Genomic DNA, 22,488 nt, shown 5'->3' with positions numbered 1-22,488 from the left:
GAACGGCTCGGTTTAGGAAAACCGAAGCTCTGTTTGTCCTGTATGCTCCCAACAAGATTGGGTGTCCTGCTTCCAAACAGACCATTGCACGCTGGATCTGTAACACGATTCAGCATGCTCATTCCACGGCCGGATTACCATTACCGGAATCGGTGAAGGCCCATTCTACTAGGAAGGTGGGCTCTTCTTGGGCGGCTGCCCGAGGGGTCTCGGCATTGCAACTTTGCCGAGTTGCTACTTGGTCGGGTTTGAACACTTTTGTGAAGTTTTACAAGTTTGATACCCTTGCCGGTGATGACCTAAAGTTTGGTCGATCGGTGCTGCAGAGACATCCGCACTCTCCCGCCCGTTCTAGCGCTTTGGTATAACCCCATGGTTCTTTTGGTGTCCCCATCATCCTCTAGGACGTATGAGAAAATAGGATGTTAATACCTACCGGTAAATCCTTTTCTCTTAGTCCGTAGAGGATGCTGGGCGCCCATCCCAGTGCGTACTGTATCTGCAGTTATTAATTCTGGTTACATGCATGTTGTGTTATGTTTATAGTCAGCATGTTGCTGACATTGGTTCATGCCATTGGCTTGGGTTCTGTTGAATGCCACGTTGTGCAGCGTGTTTGCGGTGTGTGCTGGTATGAATATCACCTTAATTAACAATAAATCCTTTCCTCGAAATTTGTCCATCTCCCTGGGCACAGTTCCTATAACTGGAGTCTGGAAGAGGGGCATAGAGGGAGGAGCCAGTGCACACCCCTTTTTCTAAGTCTTAAAGTGCCCATGTCTCCTGCGGATCCCGTCTATACCCCATGGTTCTTTTGGTGTCCCCAGCATCCTCTACGGACTAAGAGAAAAGGATTTACCGGTAGGTATTAAAATCCTATTTTAGTGCAGAGAACATTTTATTTCTGTAGTGAAAGAATATAGGCCCTCATTCCGAGTTGTTCGCTCGCAAGCTGCTTTTAGCAGCATTGCACACGCTAAGCCGCCGCCTACTGGGAGTGAATCTTAGCTTATCAAAATTGCGAACGAAAGATTAGCAAAATTGCAAATAGACACTTCTTAGCAGTTTCTGAGTAGCTCCAGACTTACTCGGCATCTGCGATCAGTTCAGTGCTTGTCGTTCCTGGTTTGACGTCACAAACACACCCAGCGTTCGCCCAGACACTCCTCCGTTTCTCCAGCCACTCACGCGTTTTTCCCAGAAACGGTAGCGTTTTTTCGCACACACCCATAAAACGGCCTGTTTCCGCCCAGAAACACCCACTTCCTGTCAATCACATTACGATCACCAGAACGAAGAAAAAACCTCTTAATGCCGTTAGTAAAATACCTAACTGCATAGCAAATTTACTTGGCGCAGTCGCACTGCGGACATTGCGCATGCGCATTAGCGACTAATCGCTCCGTTGCGAGAAAAAAATACAGAGCGAACAACTCGGAATGACCCCCATAGTTTTAAATAATACGTTTATTCATAAATATATCATATGGTCCTTAGAATAACGTAGCCTGTAGATATAATCTGAGTGACAGCTCCCCCTCCCCCTGTGTGCAGAATGTCACCTCACTGGTATCTGAGTGTCAGATTTCACTTTCATTTCCCTCTTCTGCTTCCAGCGATGGCGTCTACTGATCTGAGACAGGAGCTGGACTGTTCCATCTGCCTGAGCATTTATACAGATCCTGTAACCCTGAGATGTGGCCACAACTTCTGCCGGGTCTGTGTTGATCGTGTGCTGGATACACAGGAGGCGTCTGGAGCTTATACCTGTCCTGAATGCAGAGCAGAGTGTCAGACGCGTCCTGCACTGCAGAGGAACATAACGCTGTGTAACATAGTGGGGAGGTTCCTGTCTACTTGGCCAGATCAGGAGGAGACTGGGATCTTCTGCACTTACTGTGTGGACTCTCCTGTACCTGCTGCTAAATCCTGTCTGCTGTGTGAGGCTTCTATGTGTGATAAACACCTGAGAGTACACAGCAAGTCAGCAGAACACGTCTTATGTGACCCCACCACTGCCCTGGGGAACAGGAAATGCTCCGTCCATAAGAAGGTCCTGGAGTATTACTGCACTGAGGATGCTGCCTGTATTTGTGTGTCCTGCAGGCTGGATGGAGAACATCGGGGACACCATGCGGAGATGCTGGATGAGGCCTCTGAGAAGAAGAAGGAGAAGCTGAGAGATGCTCTGCAGAAACTGACCACAAAGAGAGCAGAGACTGAGAAAAGAGTCCAGAGTCTGCAGGAGCGCAAGAGAGAAGATCAGGGAAAAGCAGTGGGTGTAACAGAGACAGTCACTGCCCTGTTTAGAGACATCAGGAGACAGCTGGAAGACCTGGAGAAGAGAGTCCTGAGTGAGATCTCCAGGCAGGAACAGTGCGTTTCACTCTCAGTCTCTGATCTGATCCAGCAGCTGGAAATAAAGAAGGACGAGCTGTCCAGGAAGATGCGTCACATTGAGGAGCTGTGTAACATGTCTGACCCAGTGACTGTCTTACAGGAACCAGACACAGGGGACTTGTGTGATACTGAGGACACAGAGAGACATGATAACCAGGTCCGCGGTGCAGGACATCTGGATGTGGGTCTCATCTCAGGGTCATTACACACATTATCTGATATAATAACAGGTATAAATACAGGGATCTATGTGCAGCAACCTACAGACCTATTACTGGATGTGGCCACAGCTGGTAATGATATACTGATATCAGGTGATGGGAAAACTGCATCCAGGTCACCATACCAGAATCACCCAGTAACACCAGAGAGATTTCAGTGTGATCAGGTAATAAGCACCAGGGGATTCTCCTCAGGGCGACATTACTGGGAGGTGGATGTCAGTAAGTCAGTGATGTGGAGGGTGGGGATGTGTTATCCCAGTATAGACAGGAGAGGAGGTCAGTCATACATTGGGGATAATAACAAGTCCTGGTGTGCGTGTAGGAGGGGGTATAATAATCAGTACTCAGTGAGACATGACAGTACAGTGATCCAGTTACCTGACAGTATCCCCTGTGACAGAGTGAGGGTATATCTGGATTATGAGGCAGGACAGATGTCCTTTTATTCTCTGTGTGACCCCATCAGACACTTACACACCTATACTGCCGCCCTCACTGAGCCCCTCCATGCTGCATTATGTGTAGGGGCCGGGTGTATAACTATATGTGGGGGAGTCAGGAGTAGGGATGGCTATCAACCATCAATAGTTGCCAAACATTGATGGCTAACTACTGATGGTCAATGATTTTGCCATCGATGAAAGAGAGCCAATGGTTCCCTGCCATTGATGGTTGACTATAACCCCAAAAAAAAAAATTCTTTTTTTACTGGCAGGGAGATTAGCCCCACCCCGGCTCCCGCTAAGCACCCCCCCCTTCCCATTTTTATTGGCCCGCGGCTTGGCCAGCCCCTACCAGCAGTGGCCATCGAGTGGTGCAAACCATCGATTGCTCACCGTAGATGGTTATCATCACCGATAGTGCCATATATTGCAACCATCGATGTGCAGTCCACCGATGGCCTTCCCTAGTCAGAAGATGAGAAAAATTAAAAGATATCCGCCCAGAGACTGTTAACATCACAGGGAGGGGAATCTGTTTGGTTGAACATTCAGCCAGTAGAATAAAGCTACAGGTGACAAGAGTGTCAGGATATCTTAGATACCTTCTTTATAAATATACAAATATAAATCTCTGTGGGATTTCCCTGCCTGTGAATCACTGACAGTTGTGATTGGCTGGAATAACTGTCTGTCACCCAGGGAGCACCCTGTTCCTGTCAGTATAAGCTCCTCTGATTATGTTACAGCTGTTTGTCTCCACTATTCTTAAAAACCTACCCTTGATCCAAACACTCTCTCCAACTATCGACCCATCTCTCTCCTCCCTTTTGCCTCCAAACTCCTTGAGTGTATTGTCTATATTCGCCTCACTGCCTTTCTTTCCTCACACTCACTGCTTGACCCATTCCAGACTGGTTTCCGTTCTCTCCACTCCACTGAAACTGCCCTCACAAAAGTCTGCAATGACCTCCATGCTGCTAAATCTAAGGGCCACCACTATCTACATATTCTTCTTGACCTCTCTGCTGCTTTTGACACTGTGGACCACCCTCTCCTTCTCCAAATCCTTCACTCTCTTGGTCTGCGTGATACTGCCCTTTCCTGGCTGTCCTCCTGCCTCTCTGATCATTCCTTCTCTGTTTCCTCTCATGACACTACCTCCCCCCCACTTCCACTAACTGTTGGTGTCCCCCAAGGTTCTGTTCTTGGTCCCCTCCTTTTCTCTCTCTATACGTCCTCTTTAGGTGAACTCATTAGTTCTTTTAACTTCCAATATCATCTCTATGCTGATGACACTCATCTACCTGTCCTCCCCTGATCTCTCCCCGGCTCTCCTCACTCGTACCTCCAACTGTCTCTCTGCTACCTTTTCCTGGATGTCCTAGCACTTTCTTAAACTCAACATGTCTAAGACTAAGCTGATCATCTTCCCTCCCTCCCGCACAACCTCACCTCCCACAATCTCACTATCCATTGATGGCACAACTATCTCCTCTAGCCCCCAAGTACGCTATCTTGGCGTAATCCTTGACTCCTCCCTCTCCTTCAAACCACACATTCAGCACCTCTCACAAACTTGTCATTTTCATTTCAAAAACATTTCCAAGATCAGACCCTTTCTCACCCAGGATGCCACCAAGACCATTATCCACTCACTGATTATTTCCAGACTGGATTACTGTAGTCTTCTCCTAACTGGCCTCCCTGACAATTACCTCTATCCACTCCAATCTATCCTCAACGCTGCAGCCCGGCTCATTTTCCTCACCAAACGCACTACGTCCACCTCCCCTCTCCTACTAGCCCTTCACTGGCTTCCCTTCCCTTTCAGAATCCAATACAAACTTCTCACACTCGCTTACAAAGCCCTCACCCACTCCTCTCCCATCTACATCTCTGATCTTATCTCCCTCTACACTCCCACCCGTCCTCTTTGCTCTGTTAATGCACGCTGACTCTCCTGCCTACGGATTTCTTCCTCCCACTCCTACAAGATTTTTCACGTGCTGCTCCCTTTTTCTGGAATTCTGTACCTCACCCCCTCAGACTCTCCACCTCTCTACAGAACTTCAAACGGGCTCTGAAGACCCACTTATTTACCAAACCCAGCCAAATCTTATCCTAATCCTCTGTCCCACACTCGGTCTACCCCATCTGTGTCACCCCTGTCTGTCTACCCCTCCCCTTAAGAATGTAAGCTCTCACGAGCAGGGCCCTCTTCCTTCATGTACTTATCCTTTTCTTACTTTAATAATCCTCATCTGCCCAAATCCTGCATATCTCGGCCACCTTGGAACTTCTCTCTATGTCAGTTACTGGTGTAGTTATGCTTAGTTAACCTGCACTTGTCCTATATTGTCTTCAACTGTAAGTCACTGTTTTCCTGTTTTGATTATGTGCATATGTACTCTGTAATTGGGCGCTGCGGAACCCGTGTGGCGCCATATAAATAAAGCATAATAATAATAATAATAATAGCTGCGTAATCAGCAGGGGTGGATGTGCGGATCAGGGCACCTCTAGGCACAACAGTAACGGCCGTCCCCTCTGCCTAGCTTTATTATTTTAATTGATTGGTTATGAGCCCAGATTTGATGATTGACAATTTAATATTATTAAAAATAAAAAAAAAGCCTTGAGCTATGACATTTTATTTTTAATTATGTTGTGTACTTATTTACTAAGTAGGTCAGATTACAGGGACAGACTGTGCATGTCCTAACCATTTACACTCCACTCAAGACGGTGTATGGGACTGTAGAGTGGAAATATTTTGCGGTTACTTATAAATTTTGGGCTGAGTAAAACAAGCATCCAAGTGCTGCCCACCAACAAGTGCCGCCCGGCCATAGGCAAGAGCCTCACGTGCCTAAAGGGAAATCAAATCTCAATTTCTGTGGGATTTCCATCAGTTCACTGAGAGCTGTGATCGGATGCAAAATGTCTGTCAGCCAGTGTGCACCCAAAAGGTGCCAGTTCTGCAGGTGCTTGAGCACATGCAGATTTGTGCATGTATATATGTTATTTCTGTGTGTGTGCCATATATATATATGTTATTTCTGTGTGTGTGCTATATATATATATATATATATATATATATATATTATTTACTAGGTGCTTCATCACGCCCTACGGGCGCTCTTCACACCATCGCAAGGGGCTACGCCCCCTTAACCCTTGCATGCCTTTCTGGGGTTTAATATTTGTATTATATGGAGTATTACCTGCATTCCTTTGTTAGTGGTTAAATATTGCACAATGAAAGGGCGTGCGATGGTGAAGGAGGCGCAGCCCCTTGCGACGGCGTGAACAGCACCTGCAGGGCACGATGTACAGAATGTAGCGGGTGCGGGGGGGACTGCGGATGGTGTCTGTAGATGCTGCGGGTGGAGGGGAGGCAGAAGTGGGGGTGGGGCCCGGATGGGGAAGGTTCGGGAGGTGCTGCGCGTGGGGGAGGGGCAGAGGAGTGGGGGATGCAGATGGGGGAGGGGTCCGGAGGCACCGCAGGTGGGGGAGGGGCAGGGGTGCCACGGGTGGGAGAGGGGCAGGTGTGGGGATGTTGTGGATGGGTGAAGGGTTCCAGAGGTGCTGTGGTATGGGAAGGGACGGGATTGCCGGGGGTTGGGTAGGGGACCGCAGGCACCATGGGTAGGGTAGGGGCAGGTACGGGTGTTGCGGCGGATGGGAAAGGAGGTCCAGAGGTGCTGCAGGTGGTGGAGGGGCAGGTGCAGGGGTGCCATTGGTGGGGGAGGGGTGGGTGAGGGGGGGACCGCTGATGGAGGAGGGTGTCTGCAGATGCTGCGGGTGGAGGGGGGCAGGTGTGGGGGGAGACGTATAAGGGGGGTGAATGGTGGAAGGGGCCTGGAGGTGCTGTGGGTGGTGAAGGGGTGGAGGAGTGGGAGCCACGGGTGGTGTAGGGGGTCTGGAGGCACAGCATGTGGGGGAGGGGTGGAGTGCCGCATGTGGTGGAGGGGAAGGTGCGGAGGTGTGGTGCATTGGGGAGAGGTCTGGAGGCGCTGCGGGTACTGTACATGCCATAAAAGGTAGTTGGAGGGTATGCAGTAACAGGGCCAGGACAGGGGTGACAGGGTCAGTACAGGGTTGACGGGGCCAGGACAGGGGTGACGGTGCCAGGATAGGGGTGACGGGGCCAGGACAGGGGTGACGGGGCCAGGACAGGGGTGACGGGGCCAGGACAGAAATGATAGGGACAGGATAGGGGTGACAGGGCCTGGGTAGGGGCGGCAGGACCAGGACAGGGGTGCCGGGGCCAGTATAGGGTTCACAGGGCAAGCACAGGGGTGACAGGGCCAGGATAGGGGTAACAGGGCCAGCATAAGGGTGACAGGGCCAGGATAAGGGTGAAAGGGCCAGAATAAGGGTGGCAGGGCAAGGCCAGGGACATGACAGAACACAGGGCATGGGAGAGATTGGTATTAGGGACAAAACAGTGGTGACAGACAGATGTGTCTTACCGGAGTCACTGCTGCTGGCTGCTGCTGTTCCATTCCAACCTGTTGGGATCTGCTGCTGCTGGAGACTTGGCATGGCTGACTCTCTCAGGCTGGAGTCCTGCTTTCTCTGCCAGTCCGCATCCCTTCCCCCCCCTCCTCAGTCACACACCGCAGACCTCGCGCAGCTGCCGGGCACTGTGGTAAGGTGAGACTGGAAATGACTGGTTAGCCCCCAGGAGATGCTGCGGCTGGAGGGAGGAGGGGGTCATAGCATGCACATGGCGCGGACCTCACGGCTTCCGGGCACTGTGGTAAGGGGAGACTGGGAGTGACTGGTTAGCTCCCAGGAGACGCTGCGGCTGGAGGGAGGAGTGGGTCAGAGCCTGCAAGCAGCTCGGATTTCTGCAGCGCTACCCGCCAGCTAAAGTGTGTGAATGAGCTGGGCGCACTCCACTGCGGGTGGCAGCGCTGCAGCTAGCGGTGGGGTTGCCGGGGCTGGAGATAACAGAGGCAGTATGGAACCTGCACAGCGGCAGGTGCCTCACTAAACTGCAGCTAAGAAGCGTGGAGTGTGTCAGAAAGTGACGCTCCTCCGCACCAGAGAGACCCTGCTGAGTATGCCGATGTGGGGGATCAAGCACACAGTGAGCCGGTGCCCGTCTGTCTGTATGACATACCCCTCACACACCCCCATACCTCCCAAATGTCCCGATTTTCGCGGGACAGTCCCATTTTTTGGGGTCTGTCCCGCTGTCCCACCCGCGGGTCGCAGTGTCCTGCGGTGGGGGGGGGGGCAGTTGGAAAGCTCCTGTACTCGCTGTTCTGCTTAGCAGAGCAGCGGTGAATAGTGGAGACAGAGGGAGAGGGGGCATCAGGGGGTACGGATTAATGGGGGGGTTCCAGCAGCAGAGCCGGATTAAGGGGGGGGGGGGGCGGGGGATACGTACCGTTGGCCCCACAGTTTTAGAGGCCCCCCCGGCTGGAGTAGCTCTGTCCCAGCTCCGAAGCAGATCCCCCCCCCCGTCCTGCCAGCAACAGTGGCAGCATTGTGCTACAGTCAGCACACGCTGCTGCATATTGGCAGGTCTGTGGTGTTGCAGGGAGGCAGCAGTCTCCCTGCTTTCTTCTCCCTGTGCGGGTGTGTAGGGGGGAGCGACCACCTCCTCTGGATTTAGCCCTAGCTGAGGGGCCAAAATCCCATTAAAAAAATAAAAACAAAAATCGGAATTTGCATAAGGGGGCGTGGCCGCGCGGTCCGCGATTAGGCCACGCCCCCAACTCCCAGCAGGCACAGCAATGAGATAGGGCTCCCCTGTCTCAAGTGCCCTGGGCCCCCCGGACTCATAATCAGCCCCTGGCGGCATGCCAGCAGCTCACAGAGCGCTGGGCATGCCCCCTCACTGACGAAAACGGGGACCCTCCCGTGAAGCCACGCCCCCTTTTTGCCGAGTGTTTCCCTCCTTCTGCCTGGAGAAAGCTCCTGCAGAAAGCTGGGAGGTCTGCAGCCCTGTCTGTGACATGCCCAATGCCCATGCTATCTGCTTCTGCTCCTAGTCTCCTGTAGATTTGGCCAGATCTCTGTGACTCATTTGAATAACTCCGCCCACTGTTGTGACTCCGCCCAGCGTTAGCAAATGAATCACAAGGTCACAGAATAGGGCTATTATATAGGAGATGTGCGTGAGCCATATATATATACATATATAGGAAACGCAGGTCCGGCACTCCATGCTTACATCAGCAGCTGCGGCGGTGCCCTCACAAAAGAAAGATACAATTTGCAGAGGTGCGGCACTCATACCAAATAACGAGGATTCAGAGACGTAATACCTTTTGCATCAACGTTTCAATATTTACATATTGTTACAATATGTAAATATTGAAACGTTGATGCAAAAGGTATTACGTCTCTGAATCCTCGTTATTTGGTATGAGTGCCGCACCTCTGCAAATTGTATATTAGGGATGAGCGGGTTCGGTTCCTCGGAATCCGAACCCGCCCGAACTTCAGTTTTTTTTACACGGGGCCGAGCGACTCGGATCTTCCCGCCTTGCTCGGTTAACCCGAGCGCGCCCGAACGTCATCATCCCGCTGTCGGATTCTCGCGAGGCTCGGATTCTATCGCGAGACTCGGATTCTATATAAGGAGCCGCGCGTCGCCGCCATTTTCACACGTGCATTGAGATTCATAGGGAGAGGACGTGGCTGGCGTCCTCTCCGTTTATAGAGAAGAGAGTGAGACAGTAGAGAGAGACACAGTAGTAATTTTGGGGAGCATTAGGAGGAGTACTAGTAGTTACTTGCTGAAGTGATAGTGTGACTGTATTATCTGACTTGTGGGGGAGACACTGACAGTGGGGAGCATTAGGAGGAGTACTAGTAGTTACTTGCTGAAGTGATAGATAGTGTGACTGTATTATCTTACTTGTGGGGGAGACACTGACAGTGGGGAGCAGTTAGAGTCTGAGAGCAGGACTCAGGAGTACATATAACGTACAGTGCACACTTTTGCTGCCAGAGTGCCACACTGCCATTGTGACCACACTGACCACCAGTATAATATATATTGTGATTGTCTGCTTAGGAGTACTACTTGCAAGTTGCTGATAGTGTGACCAGTGACCTGACCACCAGTTTAATAATCACCACCAGTGAGTTTAATATATATATATATATATATATATATATCTCCTATATATTTGCTCAAATCTGTGACTCTGTGCCCGTAACGCTGGGCGGAGTCACAGCGGTGGGCGGAGTCACAGAGCCCACCCACCACATGTGCAGCAAGTCTCTGCTCCTGCTGCCTGTCCATGTCACACCCCTTCTTCTCCCCCCTCCCCCCAGCAAATCTGGCTAACCAGCCACGGCGCGCCGAACATCAACTGCTGCCCCCGGCATACACATTAGGAGGGACGGGTGGCGCAGGAGAAGGCTCTCATAGCCCTCCCTGCCCCGCGTACACAGACCCGCCGCCTCCTCCGCACACATCCCGCTGTCAGGAGCCGAGTGCTGCAGTGACGTCATCTCCTGCAGCACTCTCCTCCTGTCACACAGCCGGCACACACACTCTCCAGTCTCCGGGGGCTGCCAGCATCTACAGGCAAGCTGGAAACACCCCCGGAGCGAGAGAGAAAAGACCCGCGAGGCCACGCCCCTTTTACTCTAGGCCACGCCCCCCATTTCGCCGTGCGGGGGGGGGGCCTGGGGGAGGAAATGTCATAGTACAGACGCCTCTGGATACTGAACTATTCACAGCCTGCAGCAGCCACCCACAGCCCCAACGGTGAGTCCCTCCGCCCATCCTAGCCACTGTATCTATGTCTGGTCACCACTTTACACAACTCCACCCCCTCCACTACTTCCCCCCTTTCTTCATCAGCTTCCTCACTGGGGACCCTCCCTACCGCCCCGCGTCTCTCTATCCCCTCCCTACCGCCCCGCGTCTCTCTTTCCCCTCCCAACCGCCCCGCGTCTCTGTCCCCTCCCTACCGCCCCGCGTCTCTTTCCCCTACCTACCGCCCCGCGCCTCTCTATCCCCTCCCAACCGCCCCGCGTCTCTCTGTCCCCTCCCTACCGCCCCGCGTCTCTGTCCCCTCCCTACCGCCCCGCGTCTCTCTATCCCCTCCCTACCGCCCCGCGTCTCTCTATCCCCTCCCTACCGCCCCGCGTCTCTGTCCCCTCCCTACCGCCCCGCGTCTCTCTATCCCCTCCCAACCGCCCCGCGTCTCTCTGTCCCCTCCCTACCGTCCGCGTCTCTCTGTCCCCTCCCTACCGCCCCGCGTCTCTTTCCCCTCCCTACCGCCCCGCGTCTCTCTATCCCCTCCCTACCGCCCCGCGTCTCTGTCCCCTCCCTACCGCCCCGCGTCTCTCTATCCCCTCCCAACCGCCCCGCGTCTCCTTCCCCTACCTACCGCCCCGCGTCTCTCTATCCCCTCCCAACCGCCCCGCGTCTCTCTGTCCCCTCCCTACCGCCCGCGTCTCTCTGTCCCCTCCCTACCGCCCCGCATCTCTGTCCCCTCCCTACCGCCCCGCGTCTCCCTGTCCCCTCCCTACGCCCCGCGCCTCTCTGTCCCCTCCCTACCGCCCGCGTCTCTCTGTCCCCTCCCAACAGCCCCGCGTCTCTTTCCCCTCCCTACCGCCCCGCGTCTCTCTATCCCCTCCCAACCGCCCGCGTCTCTTTACCCTACCTACCGCCCCGCATCTCTCTATCCCCTCCCAACCGCCCCGCGTCTCTCTGTCCCCTCCCTACTGCCCGCGTCTCTCTGTCCCCTCCCTACCGCCCCGCGTCTCTGTCCCCTCCCTACCGCCCCGCGTCTCCCTGTCCCCTCCCTACCGGCCGCGTCTCTCTGTCCCCTCCCTACCGCCCCGCGTCTCTCTATCCCCTCCCAACCGCCCCGTGTCTCTCTGTCCCCTCCCTACCGCCCGCGTCTCTGTATCCCCTCCCTACCGCCCCGCGTCTCTCTCTCCCCTCCCAACCGCCCCGCGTCTCTTTGCCCTACCTAACGCCCCCCGTCTCTCTATCCCCTCCCAACCGCCCGCGTCTCTTTCCCCTCCCTACCGCCCCGCGTCTCTCTATCCCCTCCCAACCGCCCCGCTTCTCTTTCCCCTCCATACCGCCTCGCGTCTCTCTATCCCCTCCCAACCGCCCCGCGTCTCTCTGTCCCCTCCCTACCACCCCGCGTCTCTTTCCCCTCCCTACCGCCCTGCGTCTCCCTGTCCCCTCCCTACCGGCCGCGTCTCTCTGTCCCCTCCCTACCGCCCCGCGTCTCTCTATCCCCTCCCAACCACCCCGTGTCTCTCTGTACCCTCCCTACCGCCCGCGTCTCTCTGTCCGCTCCCTACCGCCCGCGTCTCTATATCCCCTCCCTACCGCCCCGCCTCTACCACCCCGCGTCTCTCTGTCCCCTCCCTACCGCCCCACATCTCTGTATCCACTCCCTACCGCCCCGCGTCTCTCTGTCCCCTCCCTACCGCCCTGCGTCTCTCTGTCCCATCCCTACCGCCCCATGTTTCTCTGTCCCCTCCCTATCGCCCCACGTCTTTGTATCCACTCCCTACCACCCTGCGTCTCTCTATCCCCTCCCTAACGCCCAGCGTCTCTCTTTCCCCTCCCTACCGCCCCGCGTCTCTCTTTCCCCTCCCTACCGCCCCGCATCTCTCTTTCCCCTCCCTACCGCCCCGCGTCGCTGTATCCCCTCCCTAAGGCCCCATGTCTCTGTATCCCCTCCTCCCTACGCCTCTGTATCCCCACCTTACCGCCTGCTTCTCTCTATCCCCTCCCTACCGCCCTGCGTTTCACTATCCCCTCCCTACCACCCGCGTCTCTCTATCCCCTCCCTACCGCCCCGCGTCTCTGTATCCCCTCCCTACCGCCCCGCGTCTCTGTATCCCCTCCCTACCGCCCCGCATCTCTTTATCCCCTCCCTACCGCCCGCGTCTCTGTATCCCCTCCCTACCGCCCTGCGTCTCTGTCCCCTCCGTACCGCCCCGCGTCTCTGTATCCTCTCACTACCGCCCTGCGTCTCTGTATCCTCTCCCTACCCCTCTGCGTCCCATACACGGTCCATACCACCGGCTCCTTGATACCTCCCTGACAAACCCTCACTAGGAGGACAGGAGCCATAACCCCCTGCGGTGCCCCCCATAGTTACCGGTATATTGGTGATGCTCCGCTGTGCCGCCTCCTCCCTATCCCTCACTCGGCAAGCGCAGGGCGCAAGCCCAGCACCCAGCACATGACCGTGCTGTCAATGCCCATTGGCCCTGGGAGCAGCACCAGCCTGCGCACCCTCCTCCTACTGCACCTGAGGGGGGCACGCACATAGCGCATGCAGAGGGGACTGGTGCAGCTGCGGCCGCGTGGAGACATTGCGTGCGCAACATGTCCGCGTTGCTACACCTGAAGGATGGTACGGTGTAGAGAGAGGACACAGCTGCCTTTGTTCCGCATTGTACCAGCACTCCTCTCTGTGTCTAATGACACCGTATACCTCTTCATGCGGGTATGTGTATATCACATACATCCTTATCCGTGTCCTATATATTGTTACACATACAATCATATAGTTATAGGTCCTGCACCCACCCCCCACCTGCATCCACCTCCCCCTCCACCCGCAGCATCTACATACTCCCTGCCTCATCCACCCCCCACCCCCACCCCCGCACCCGCTACTTTCTGTACATCGTGCCCTGCAGGCACCGTTAACGCCGTCGCAAGGGCCTACACCCCCTTCACCATCTCAAGCCCTTTCATCGTGCAATATTTGACCACTGACAAACCTAGGAATGCAGGTAATACTCATACAAATATTGAACCCCAGCAAGGCGTGCAGAGGTTAAGGGGGCGTAGCCCCTTTCGACAATGTGAAGAGCGCCCGTAGGGCGCGATGAATCGCCTAGTATATATATAATTGTATATAATATATATATAATATTGTATACCACCTACCCGTGGATTTTTTTTTCTTTCTTCTTTATACATACTACTATAGTAGCTTACTGTAGCAGTCTGTGGTGCTGCTGAGCTGACAGTGTCCAGCAGGTCCGTCATCAGTCATTACATAATAAATATATCTACCTGTCCGGCTGCAGTACTAGTGATATTATATATATATATATATATATATTGATTTCATCTCATTATCATCCAGTCTATATTAGCAGCAGACACAGTACGGTAGTCCACGGCTGTAGCTACCTCTGTGTCGGCAGTCGCTCGTCCATCCATAATTGTATACCACCTACCCGTGGTTTTTTTTTTTTCTTTCTTCTTTATACATACTACTATAGTAGCTTACTGTAGCAGTCTGCGGTGCTGCTGAGCTGACAGTGTCCAGCAGGTCCATCATCAGTCATTACATAATAAATATATCTACCTGTCCGGCTGCAGTACTAGTGTGATATAATATATATTGATTTCATCTCATTATCATCCAGTCTATATTAGCAACAGACACAGTACGGTAGTCCACGGCTGTAGCTACCTCTGTGTCTTTTAGTTGTGCCTATTAAAATATGGAGAACAAAAATGTTGAGGTTCCAAAATTAGGGAAAGATCAAGATCCACTTCCACCTCGTGCTGAAGCTGCTGCCACTAGTCATGGCCGAGACGATGAAATGCCAGCAACGTCGTCTGCCAAGGCTGATGCCCAATGTCATAGTACAGAGCATGTAAAATCCAAAACACCAAATATCAGTAAAAAAAGGACTCCAAAATCTAAAATAAAATTGTCGGAGGAGAAGCGTAAACTTGCCAATATGCCATTTACCACACGGAGTGGCAAGGAACGGCTGAGGCCCTGGCCTATGTTCATGGCTAGTGGTTCAGCTTCACATGAGGATGGAAGCACTCAGCCTCTCGCTAGAAAAATGAAAAGACTCAAGCTGGCAAAAGCACCGCAAAGAACTGTGCGTTCTTCGAAATCCCAAATCCACAAGGAGAGTCCAATTGTGTCGGTTGCGATGCCTGACCTTCCCAACACTGGACGTGAAGAGCATGCGCCTTCCACCATTTGCACGCCCCCTGCAAGTGCTGGAAGGAGCACCCGCAGTCCAGTTCCTGATAGTCAGATTGAAGATGTCAGTGTTGAAGTACACCAGGATGAGGAGGATATGGGTGTTGCTGGCGCTGGGGAGGAAATTGACAAGGAGGATTCTGATGGTGAGGTGGTTTGTTTAAGTCAGGCACCCGGGGAGACACCTGTTGTCTGTGGGAGGAATAGGGCCGTTGACATGCCTGGTGAAAATACCAAAAAAATCAGCTCTTCGGTGTGGAAGTATTTCACCAGAAATGCGGACAACATTTGTCAAGCCGTGTGTTGCCTTTGTCAAGCTGTAATAAGTAGGGGTAAGGACGTTAACCACCTCGGAACATCCTCCCTTATACGTCACCTGCAGCGCATTCATAATAAGTCAGTGACAAGTTCAAAAACTTTGGGCGACAGCGGAAGCAGTCCACTGACCAGTAAATCCCTTCCTCTTGTAACCAAGCTCACGCAAACCACCCCACCAACTCCCTCAGTGTCAATTTCCTCCTTCCCCTGGAATGCCAATAGTCCTGCAGGCCATGTCACTGGCAATTCTGACGAGTCCTCTCCTGCCTGGGATTCCTCCGATGCATCCTTGCGTGTAACGCCTACTGCTGCTGGCGCTGCTGTTGTTGCTGCTGGGAGTCGATGGTCATCCCAGAGGGGAAGTCGTAAGCCCACTTTTGCTACTTCCACCAAGCAATTGACTGTCCAACAGTCCTTTGCGAGGAAGATGAAATATCACAGCAGTCATCCTGTTGCAAAGCGGATAACTGAGGCCTTGACAACTATGTTGGTGTTAGACGTGCGTCCGATATCCGCCGTTAGTTCACAGGGAACTAGACAATTTCTTGAGGTAGTGTGCCCCCGTTACCAAATACCATCTAGGTTCCACTTCTCTAGGCAGGCGATACCGAGAATGTACACGGACGTCAGAAAAAGACTCACCAGTGTCCTAAAAAATGCAGTTGTACCCAATGTCCACTTAACCACGGACATGTGGACAAGTGGAGCAGGGCAGGGTCAGGACTATATGACTGTGACAGCCCACTGGGTAGATGTATGGACTCCCGCCGCAAGAACAGCAGCGGCGGCACCAGTAGCAGCATCTCGCAAACGCCAACTCTTTCCTAGGCAGGCTACGCTTTGTATCACCGGTTTCCAGAATACGCACACAGCTGAAAACCTCTTACGGCAACTGAGGAAGATCATCGCGGAATGGCTTACCCCAATTGGACTCTCCTGTGGATTTGTGGCATCGGACAACGTCAGCAATATTGTGTGTGCATTAAATATGGGCAAATTCCAGCACGTCCCATGTTTTGCACATACCTTGAATTTGGTGGTGCAGAATTTTTTAAAAAACGACAGGGGCGTGCAAGAGATGCTGTCGGTGGCCAGAAGAATTGCGGGACACTTTCGGCGTACAGGCACCACGTACAGAAGACTGGAGCACCACCAAAAACGCCTGAACCTGCCCTGCCATCATCTGAAGCAAGAAGTGGTAACGAGGTGGAATTCAACCCTCTATATGCTTCAGAGGTTGGAGGAGCAGCAAAAGGCCATTCAAGCCTATACAATTGAGCACGATATAGGAGGTGGAATGTACCTGTCTCAAGCGCAGTGGAGAATGATTTCAACGTTGTGCAAGGTTCTGCAACCTTTTGAACTTGCCACACGTGAAGTCAGTTCAGACACTGCTAGCCTGAGTCAGGTCATTCCCCTCATCAGGCTTTTGCAGAAGAAGCTGGAGGCATTGAAGGAGGAGCTAAGACAGAGCGATTCCGCTAGGCATGTGGGACTTGTGGATGGAGCCCTTAATTCGCTTAACAAGGATTCACGCGTGGTCAATCTGTTGAAATCAGAGCACTACATTGTGGCCACCGTGCTCGATCCTAGATTTAAAACCTACCTTGGATCTCTCTTTCCGGCAGACACAAGTCTGCTGGGGTTCAAAGACCTGCTGGTGACAAAATTGTCAAGTCAAGCGGAACGCGACCTGTCAACATCTCCTCCTTCACATTCTCCCGCAACTGGGGGTGCGAGGAAAAGGCTCAGAATTCCGAGCCCACCCGCTGGCGGTGATGCAGGGCAGTCTGGAGCGACTGCTGATGCTGACATCTGGTCCGGACTGAAGGACCTGACAACGATTACGGACATGTCGTCTACTGTCACTGCATATGATTCTCTCACCATTGAAAGAATGGTGGAGGATTATATGAGTGACCGCATCCAAGTAGGCACGTCAGACAGTCCGTACTTATACTGGCAGGAAAAAGAGGCAATTTGGAGGCCCTTGCACAAACTGGCTTTATTCTACCTAAGTTGCCCTCCCACAAGTGTGTACTCCGAAAGAGTGTTTAGTGCCGCCGCTCACCTTGTCAGCAATCTGCGTACGAGGTTACTTCCAGAAAATGTAGAGAAGATGATGTTCATTAAAATGAATTATAATCAATTCCTCTGTGGAGACATTGACCAGCAGCAATTGCCTCCACAAAGTACACAGGGAGCTGAGATGGTGGATTCCAGTGGGGACGAATTGATAATCTGTGAGGAGCGGGATGCACACGGTGATATATCGGAGGATGATGATGAGGTGGACATCTTGCCTCTGTAGAGCCAGTTTGTGCAAGGAGAGATTAATTGCTTCTTTTTCGGTGGGGGTCCAAACCAACCCGTCATTTCAGTCACAGTCGTGTGGCAGACCCTGTCACTGAAATGATGGGTTGGTTAAAGTGTGCATGTCCTGTTTATACAACATAAGGGTGGGTGGGAGGGCCCAAGGACAATTCCATCTTGCACCTCTTTTTTCTTTCATTTTTCTTTGCGTCATGTGCTGTTTGGGGACTGTTTTTTGGAAGGGCCATCCTGCGTGACACTGCAGTGCCACTCCTAGATGGGCCAGGTGTTTGTGTCGGCCACTAGGGTCGCTTAGCTTACTCACACAGCTACCTCATTGCGCCTCTTTTTTTCTTTGCGTCATGTGCTGTTTGGGGAGTGTTTTTTGGAAGGGCCATCCTGCGTGACACTGCAGTGCCACTCCTAGATGGGCCAGGTGTTTGTGTCGGCCACTAGGGTCGCTTAGCTTACTCACACAGCTACCTCATTGCGCCTCTTTTTTTCTTTGCGTCATGTGCTGTTTGGGGAGTGTTTTTTGGAAGGGCCATCCTGCGTGACACTGCAGTGCCACTCCTAGATGGGCCAGGTGTTTGTGTCGGCCACTAGGGTCGCTTAGCTTAGTCATCCAGTGACCTCGGTGCAAATTTTAGGACTAAAAATAATATTGTGAGGTGTGAGGTATTCAGAATAGACTGAAAATGAGTGGAAATTATGGTTTTTGAGGTTAATAATACTTTGGGATCAAAATGTCCCCCAAATTCTATGATTTAAGCTGTTTTTTAGGGTTTTTTGAAAAAAACACCCGAATCCAAAACACACCCGAATCCGACAAAAAAAATTCGGTGAGGTTTTGCCAAAACGCGGTCGAACCCAAAACACGGCCGCGGAACCGAACCCAAAACCAAAACACAAAACCCGAAAAATTTCAAGTGCACATCCCTATTGTATATATATATATATATATATATATATGTTATTTATATGCGTGTGCCATATATATGTTATTTATGTGCATGTGCCATATATATATGTTATTTATGTGCATGTGCCATGTATATGTGTTAATCCTGTGTGTGTGACCATGTATAAATGTTACTCCTGTGTGTATGTGCTATGTATATGTTGTGTGTGTGTGTGTGTGTGTGTGTGTGTGTGTGTGATGTATATACTGTATGTCATTCGTGTGTGTGTGTGTGTGTGTGTGTCATGTATATATGTTATTCCTGTGTGTATGTCATACTTGCCTACTCTCCCGGAATGGCCGGGAGGCTCCCGAAAATCGGGTGACCCTCCCGGCCCCACGGAAGAGCAGACAAGTCTTCCGGTTTTTGAAGTTCCCCCCTGCCCGGCCGCCCACTTTGAGAGTAAAGTGGGCGGTCCGGACAGTAGATGACGCGATTCTTGTTGAATCGCGTCATCATAGTCACGCCTCCTGCTGTAAAATGCCGGTTATCGCGGCATTACAGAGCGGGGGGCGTGGTTTAAACGGGGACAGCTATAACCCCGCCCTCCTCCTTTCCGCCCCGTTCCACCTCCTCCCCGCCCCGTTCCGCCTCCTCCCCGCCCCCCTCCACTCATCATTGCCCAGCCCCTCCACTGAGACGTCCTGGCAGCTCTCTCCCGGAGAGAGCTGCAAGAAGGTAGGTAAGTATGGTGTATGTGCCATGTATATATGTTATTCCTGTGTTTATGTGCCATGTATATATGGTGTGTGTGTGTGTGTGTGTGTGTGTGTGTGTGTGTGTGTGTGTGTGTGTGCCATGTATATATGTTATTCCTGTGTGTGTGATGTATATATGTTATTCCTGTGTGTCTGCCATGTATATATGTTATTCCTGTGTGTATGTGCCATATATATATATATATATATATATGTTATTCCTGTGTGTGTGTGTGTGTGTGTGTGTGTGTGTGTGTGTGTGTGTGTGTGTGTGTGTGTGTGTGTGTGTGTGCCATGTATATATGTTATTCCTGTGCGTGTGTGTGTCATGTATATATGTTATTCCTGTGTGTATGTGCCATGTATATATTAGAGATGAGCGGGTTCGGATTTACTCGGTTCTTAACGCCAGAATTATCGCAAGTTCTTTTTTTCTGGATTTTTCTTATTGGCTGACCAAAACACGCGACGTCCGTGAGCCAATACGGAGGTTCGAGTAAATCTGAGTAAATCCGAACCCGCTCATCTCTAGTATATATGTTATTTGTGTGTGTGTATGTGTGTGTGTGTGCGCCATGTATATATGTTATTCCTGTGTGAGCTATATATGTTATTCCTGTGTGTGTGTGCGCGCGCGCCATTTATATATGTTATTCGTGTGTGTGTGCCATGTATATATGTTGTTCCTGTGTGTGCTATATATAAATGTTATTCCTGTGTGTGTGCACCATGCATATATGTTATTCCTGTGTGTGTGCCACGTATACTGTATATGTTATTCCTGTGTGTGTGCCACGTATACTGTATATGTTATTCGTGTGTGTGTGTGTGTGTGTGCCATGCATATATGTTATCCCTGTGTGCGCTATATATAAATGTTATTCCTGTGTGTGTGCACCATGCATATATGTTATTCCTGTGTGTGTGCCACGTATACTGTATATGTTATTCCTGTGTGTGTGCCACGTATACTGTATATGTTATTCGTGTGTGTGTGTGTGTGTGTGTGTGTGTGTGTGTGTGTGCCATGCATATATGTTATCCCTGTGTGCGCTATATATAAATGTTATTCCTGTGTGTGTGCACCATGCATATATGTTATTCCTGTGTGTGTGCCACGTATACTGTATAAGTTATTCCTGTGTGTGTGCCACGTATACTGTATATGTTATTCCTGTGTGTGTGCCACGTATACTGTATATGTTATTCCTGTGTGTGTGCCACGTATACTGTATATGTTATTCCTGTGTGTGTGCCACGTATACTGTATATGTTATTCCTGTGTGTGTGCCACGTATACTGTATATGTTATTCCTGTGTGTGTGCCATGTATATATGTTGTTCCTGCGTGTGTGCCATGTATACGTTATTCCTGCATTTGTGTCACATATATACATACATTATATACAATATTTTCACTGTTACATGTTTTGATATCATAACTGTCATCATTCTGGTGTTAACATTGTGAGTGTCGGCATTATCAGCGCTGACAAGCTGCATACTGTCACGTCTCTGGAATTCAGTGGATCCTGTTTTGGTACAGGAGGCTCGGAAGCTCTTGGATCTTTAAACAACAGACGAGCGGGGTGTATGAAGGTTTTGCGCCTGGATTTATTGCTGCAGTGACACCGGAAATGACTAACCGAGTTTGCCAATGCCGATTGCTTGAAGCTTACGGAAACCTTAGGCATGAAGGAGGCTGGAAGGCACCGGTTACCCTAACCCAGGGCTAGTGGGGAGTTCCGGGCGGGTCGGTTACTGTGGCGTCTGAGAGCAGGTAGCCGGATCTGTTGCAGCAGGCTGAGTAGAGCGGTATGAAGCTGTGACAGGGTTCATAGGCCGTCTGCGGCTGACGATGCAGCTAACAGGAGCCCGATGCTGGAAATACTGCAGAGGAGCACAGAGAACTAGAGTCACAGTAACCTGTGATAGACGTTGCACTGGCAAATTCCCTCCTCCAGACCTTCCTGTCTTATACCAGCCGCTCAAACCCTATTGGCTGCAAGAAACATTCTATTTGGAAGAGATATGGACAAGACAGGCTTTTTGCCTATAACCAAGATGACGGCGCCGGAACCTGGCGCCGAGGACACCGCTCCCAGGCTGCATCACAGAACACGGAGTCCAGCGTCCCTGGCCACCCTGCCTGCGTATCCCGCCCGGCGCCAGCAGCCTGCACCCCCGCCGGATGGCCCCCTCCAAAGCACCCAGACGGGTAAGTCCTGGCCCCCCCGCACCTTCCTGCACCGGGCCATGACACAAACCCTACAGGTGTTTTAATTCACACAAATAATGTATCGTCACGCTGTGATTTAGGGCAGAGTTATGACGCACTCCTTCCAATCTGTACATTTGTTATTTTAAATGAAAGCCTCCAAATGCCGCTTTCTCCTGGCACTGCGTTACAATATAAATCAGTATTAGCTTGTCAGCCTAGGCAGGTATTGAGAAAATGGTGAGGACACAGATGTACTAAGCCTTGGAGAGAGATAAAGTGGAGAAAGATAAAGTACCAAACAATCAGCTCCTAACTGTCATGTTACAGGCTGTTTGAAAAATGACAGTTTTGAGCTGATTGGCTGGCACAGCTATGCATTTGCAGTCCTTAGCAATGCAAATGCAGGAGGAAGTGCATTCCACCCCCTCCTTGCATACCACCTCCTGCCTCCATACCACCTCCTGCCTCCATACCACCTCCTCCCTGCATTCCACCTCTTGCCTCCATACCACCTCCTCCCTGCATTCCACCTCCTGCCTCCATACCACCTCCTCCCTGCAGTCCACCTCCTGCCTCCATACCACCTCCTCCCTGCATACTAACTCCTGCCTCCATATCACTCCTCCCTGCATACCACCTCCTGCCTCCATACCACCTCCTCCCTGCATACCACCTCCTGCCTCCATATCTCCTCCTCCCTGCATACCACCTCCTGCCTCCATACCACCTCCTCCCTGCATACCACCTCCTGCCTCCATACCACCTCCTGCCTCCATACCACCTCCTCCCTGCATACCTCCTCCTGCCTCCATACCACCTCCTCCCTGCATACTACCTCCTGCCTCCATACCACCTCCTCCCTGCATTCCACCTCCTGCCTCCATACCACCTCCTCCTTGCATTCCACCTCCTCCCTCCATACCACTTCCTCCCT

The 22,488-nt window shown here is 51.9% G+C and overlaps 1 protein-coding gene across 1 annotated transcript; it reads left to right on the top strand.

The window, feature by feature from the left end:
- The first annotated feature begins 1,594 nt into the window (after nucleotides 1–1,594).
- Nucleotides 1,595–5,727, top strand: LOC134933687 (E3 ubiquitin-protein ligase TRIM62-like). The gene has a single exon (XM_063929060.1). It carries the CDS (start codon nucleotides 1,619–1,621, stop codon nucleotides 3,224–3,226), a length of 1,608 nt encoding a protein of 535 aa, XP_063785130.1. The 5' UTR covers nucleotides 1,595–1,618; the 3' UTR covers nucleotides 3,227–5,727.
- The last annotated feature ends 16,761 nt before the right edge of the window (nucleotides 5,728–22,488 follow it).

The sequence above is a fragment of the Pseudophryne corroboree genome, chromosome 6, assembly GCF_028390025.1.
Source record: "Pseudophryne corroboree isolate aPseCor3 chromosome 6, aPseCor3.hap2, whole genome shotgun sequence".
Taxonomy (NCBI): domain Eukaryota; kingdom Metazoa; phylum Chordata; class Amphibia; order Anura; family Myobatrachidae; genus Pseudophryne; species Pseudophryne corroboree.
Note: the sequence above shows the minus strand (reverse complement) of the source record. Positions and strands in the feature narration are given on the sequence as shown.

Bases quoted from the DNA above. Each gene is read 5' to 3' on its own strand.
- LOC134933687 (XM_063929060.1), top strand. From the start codon at position 1,619: ATGGCGTCTACTGATCTGAGACAGGAGCTGGACTGTTCCATCTGCCTG.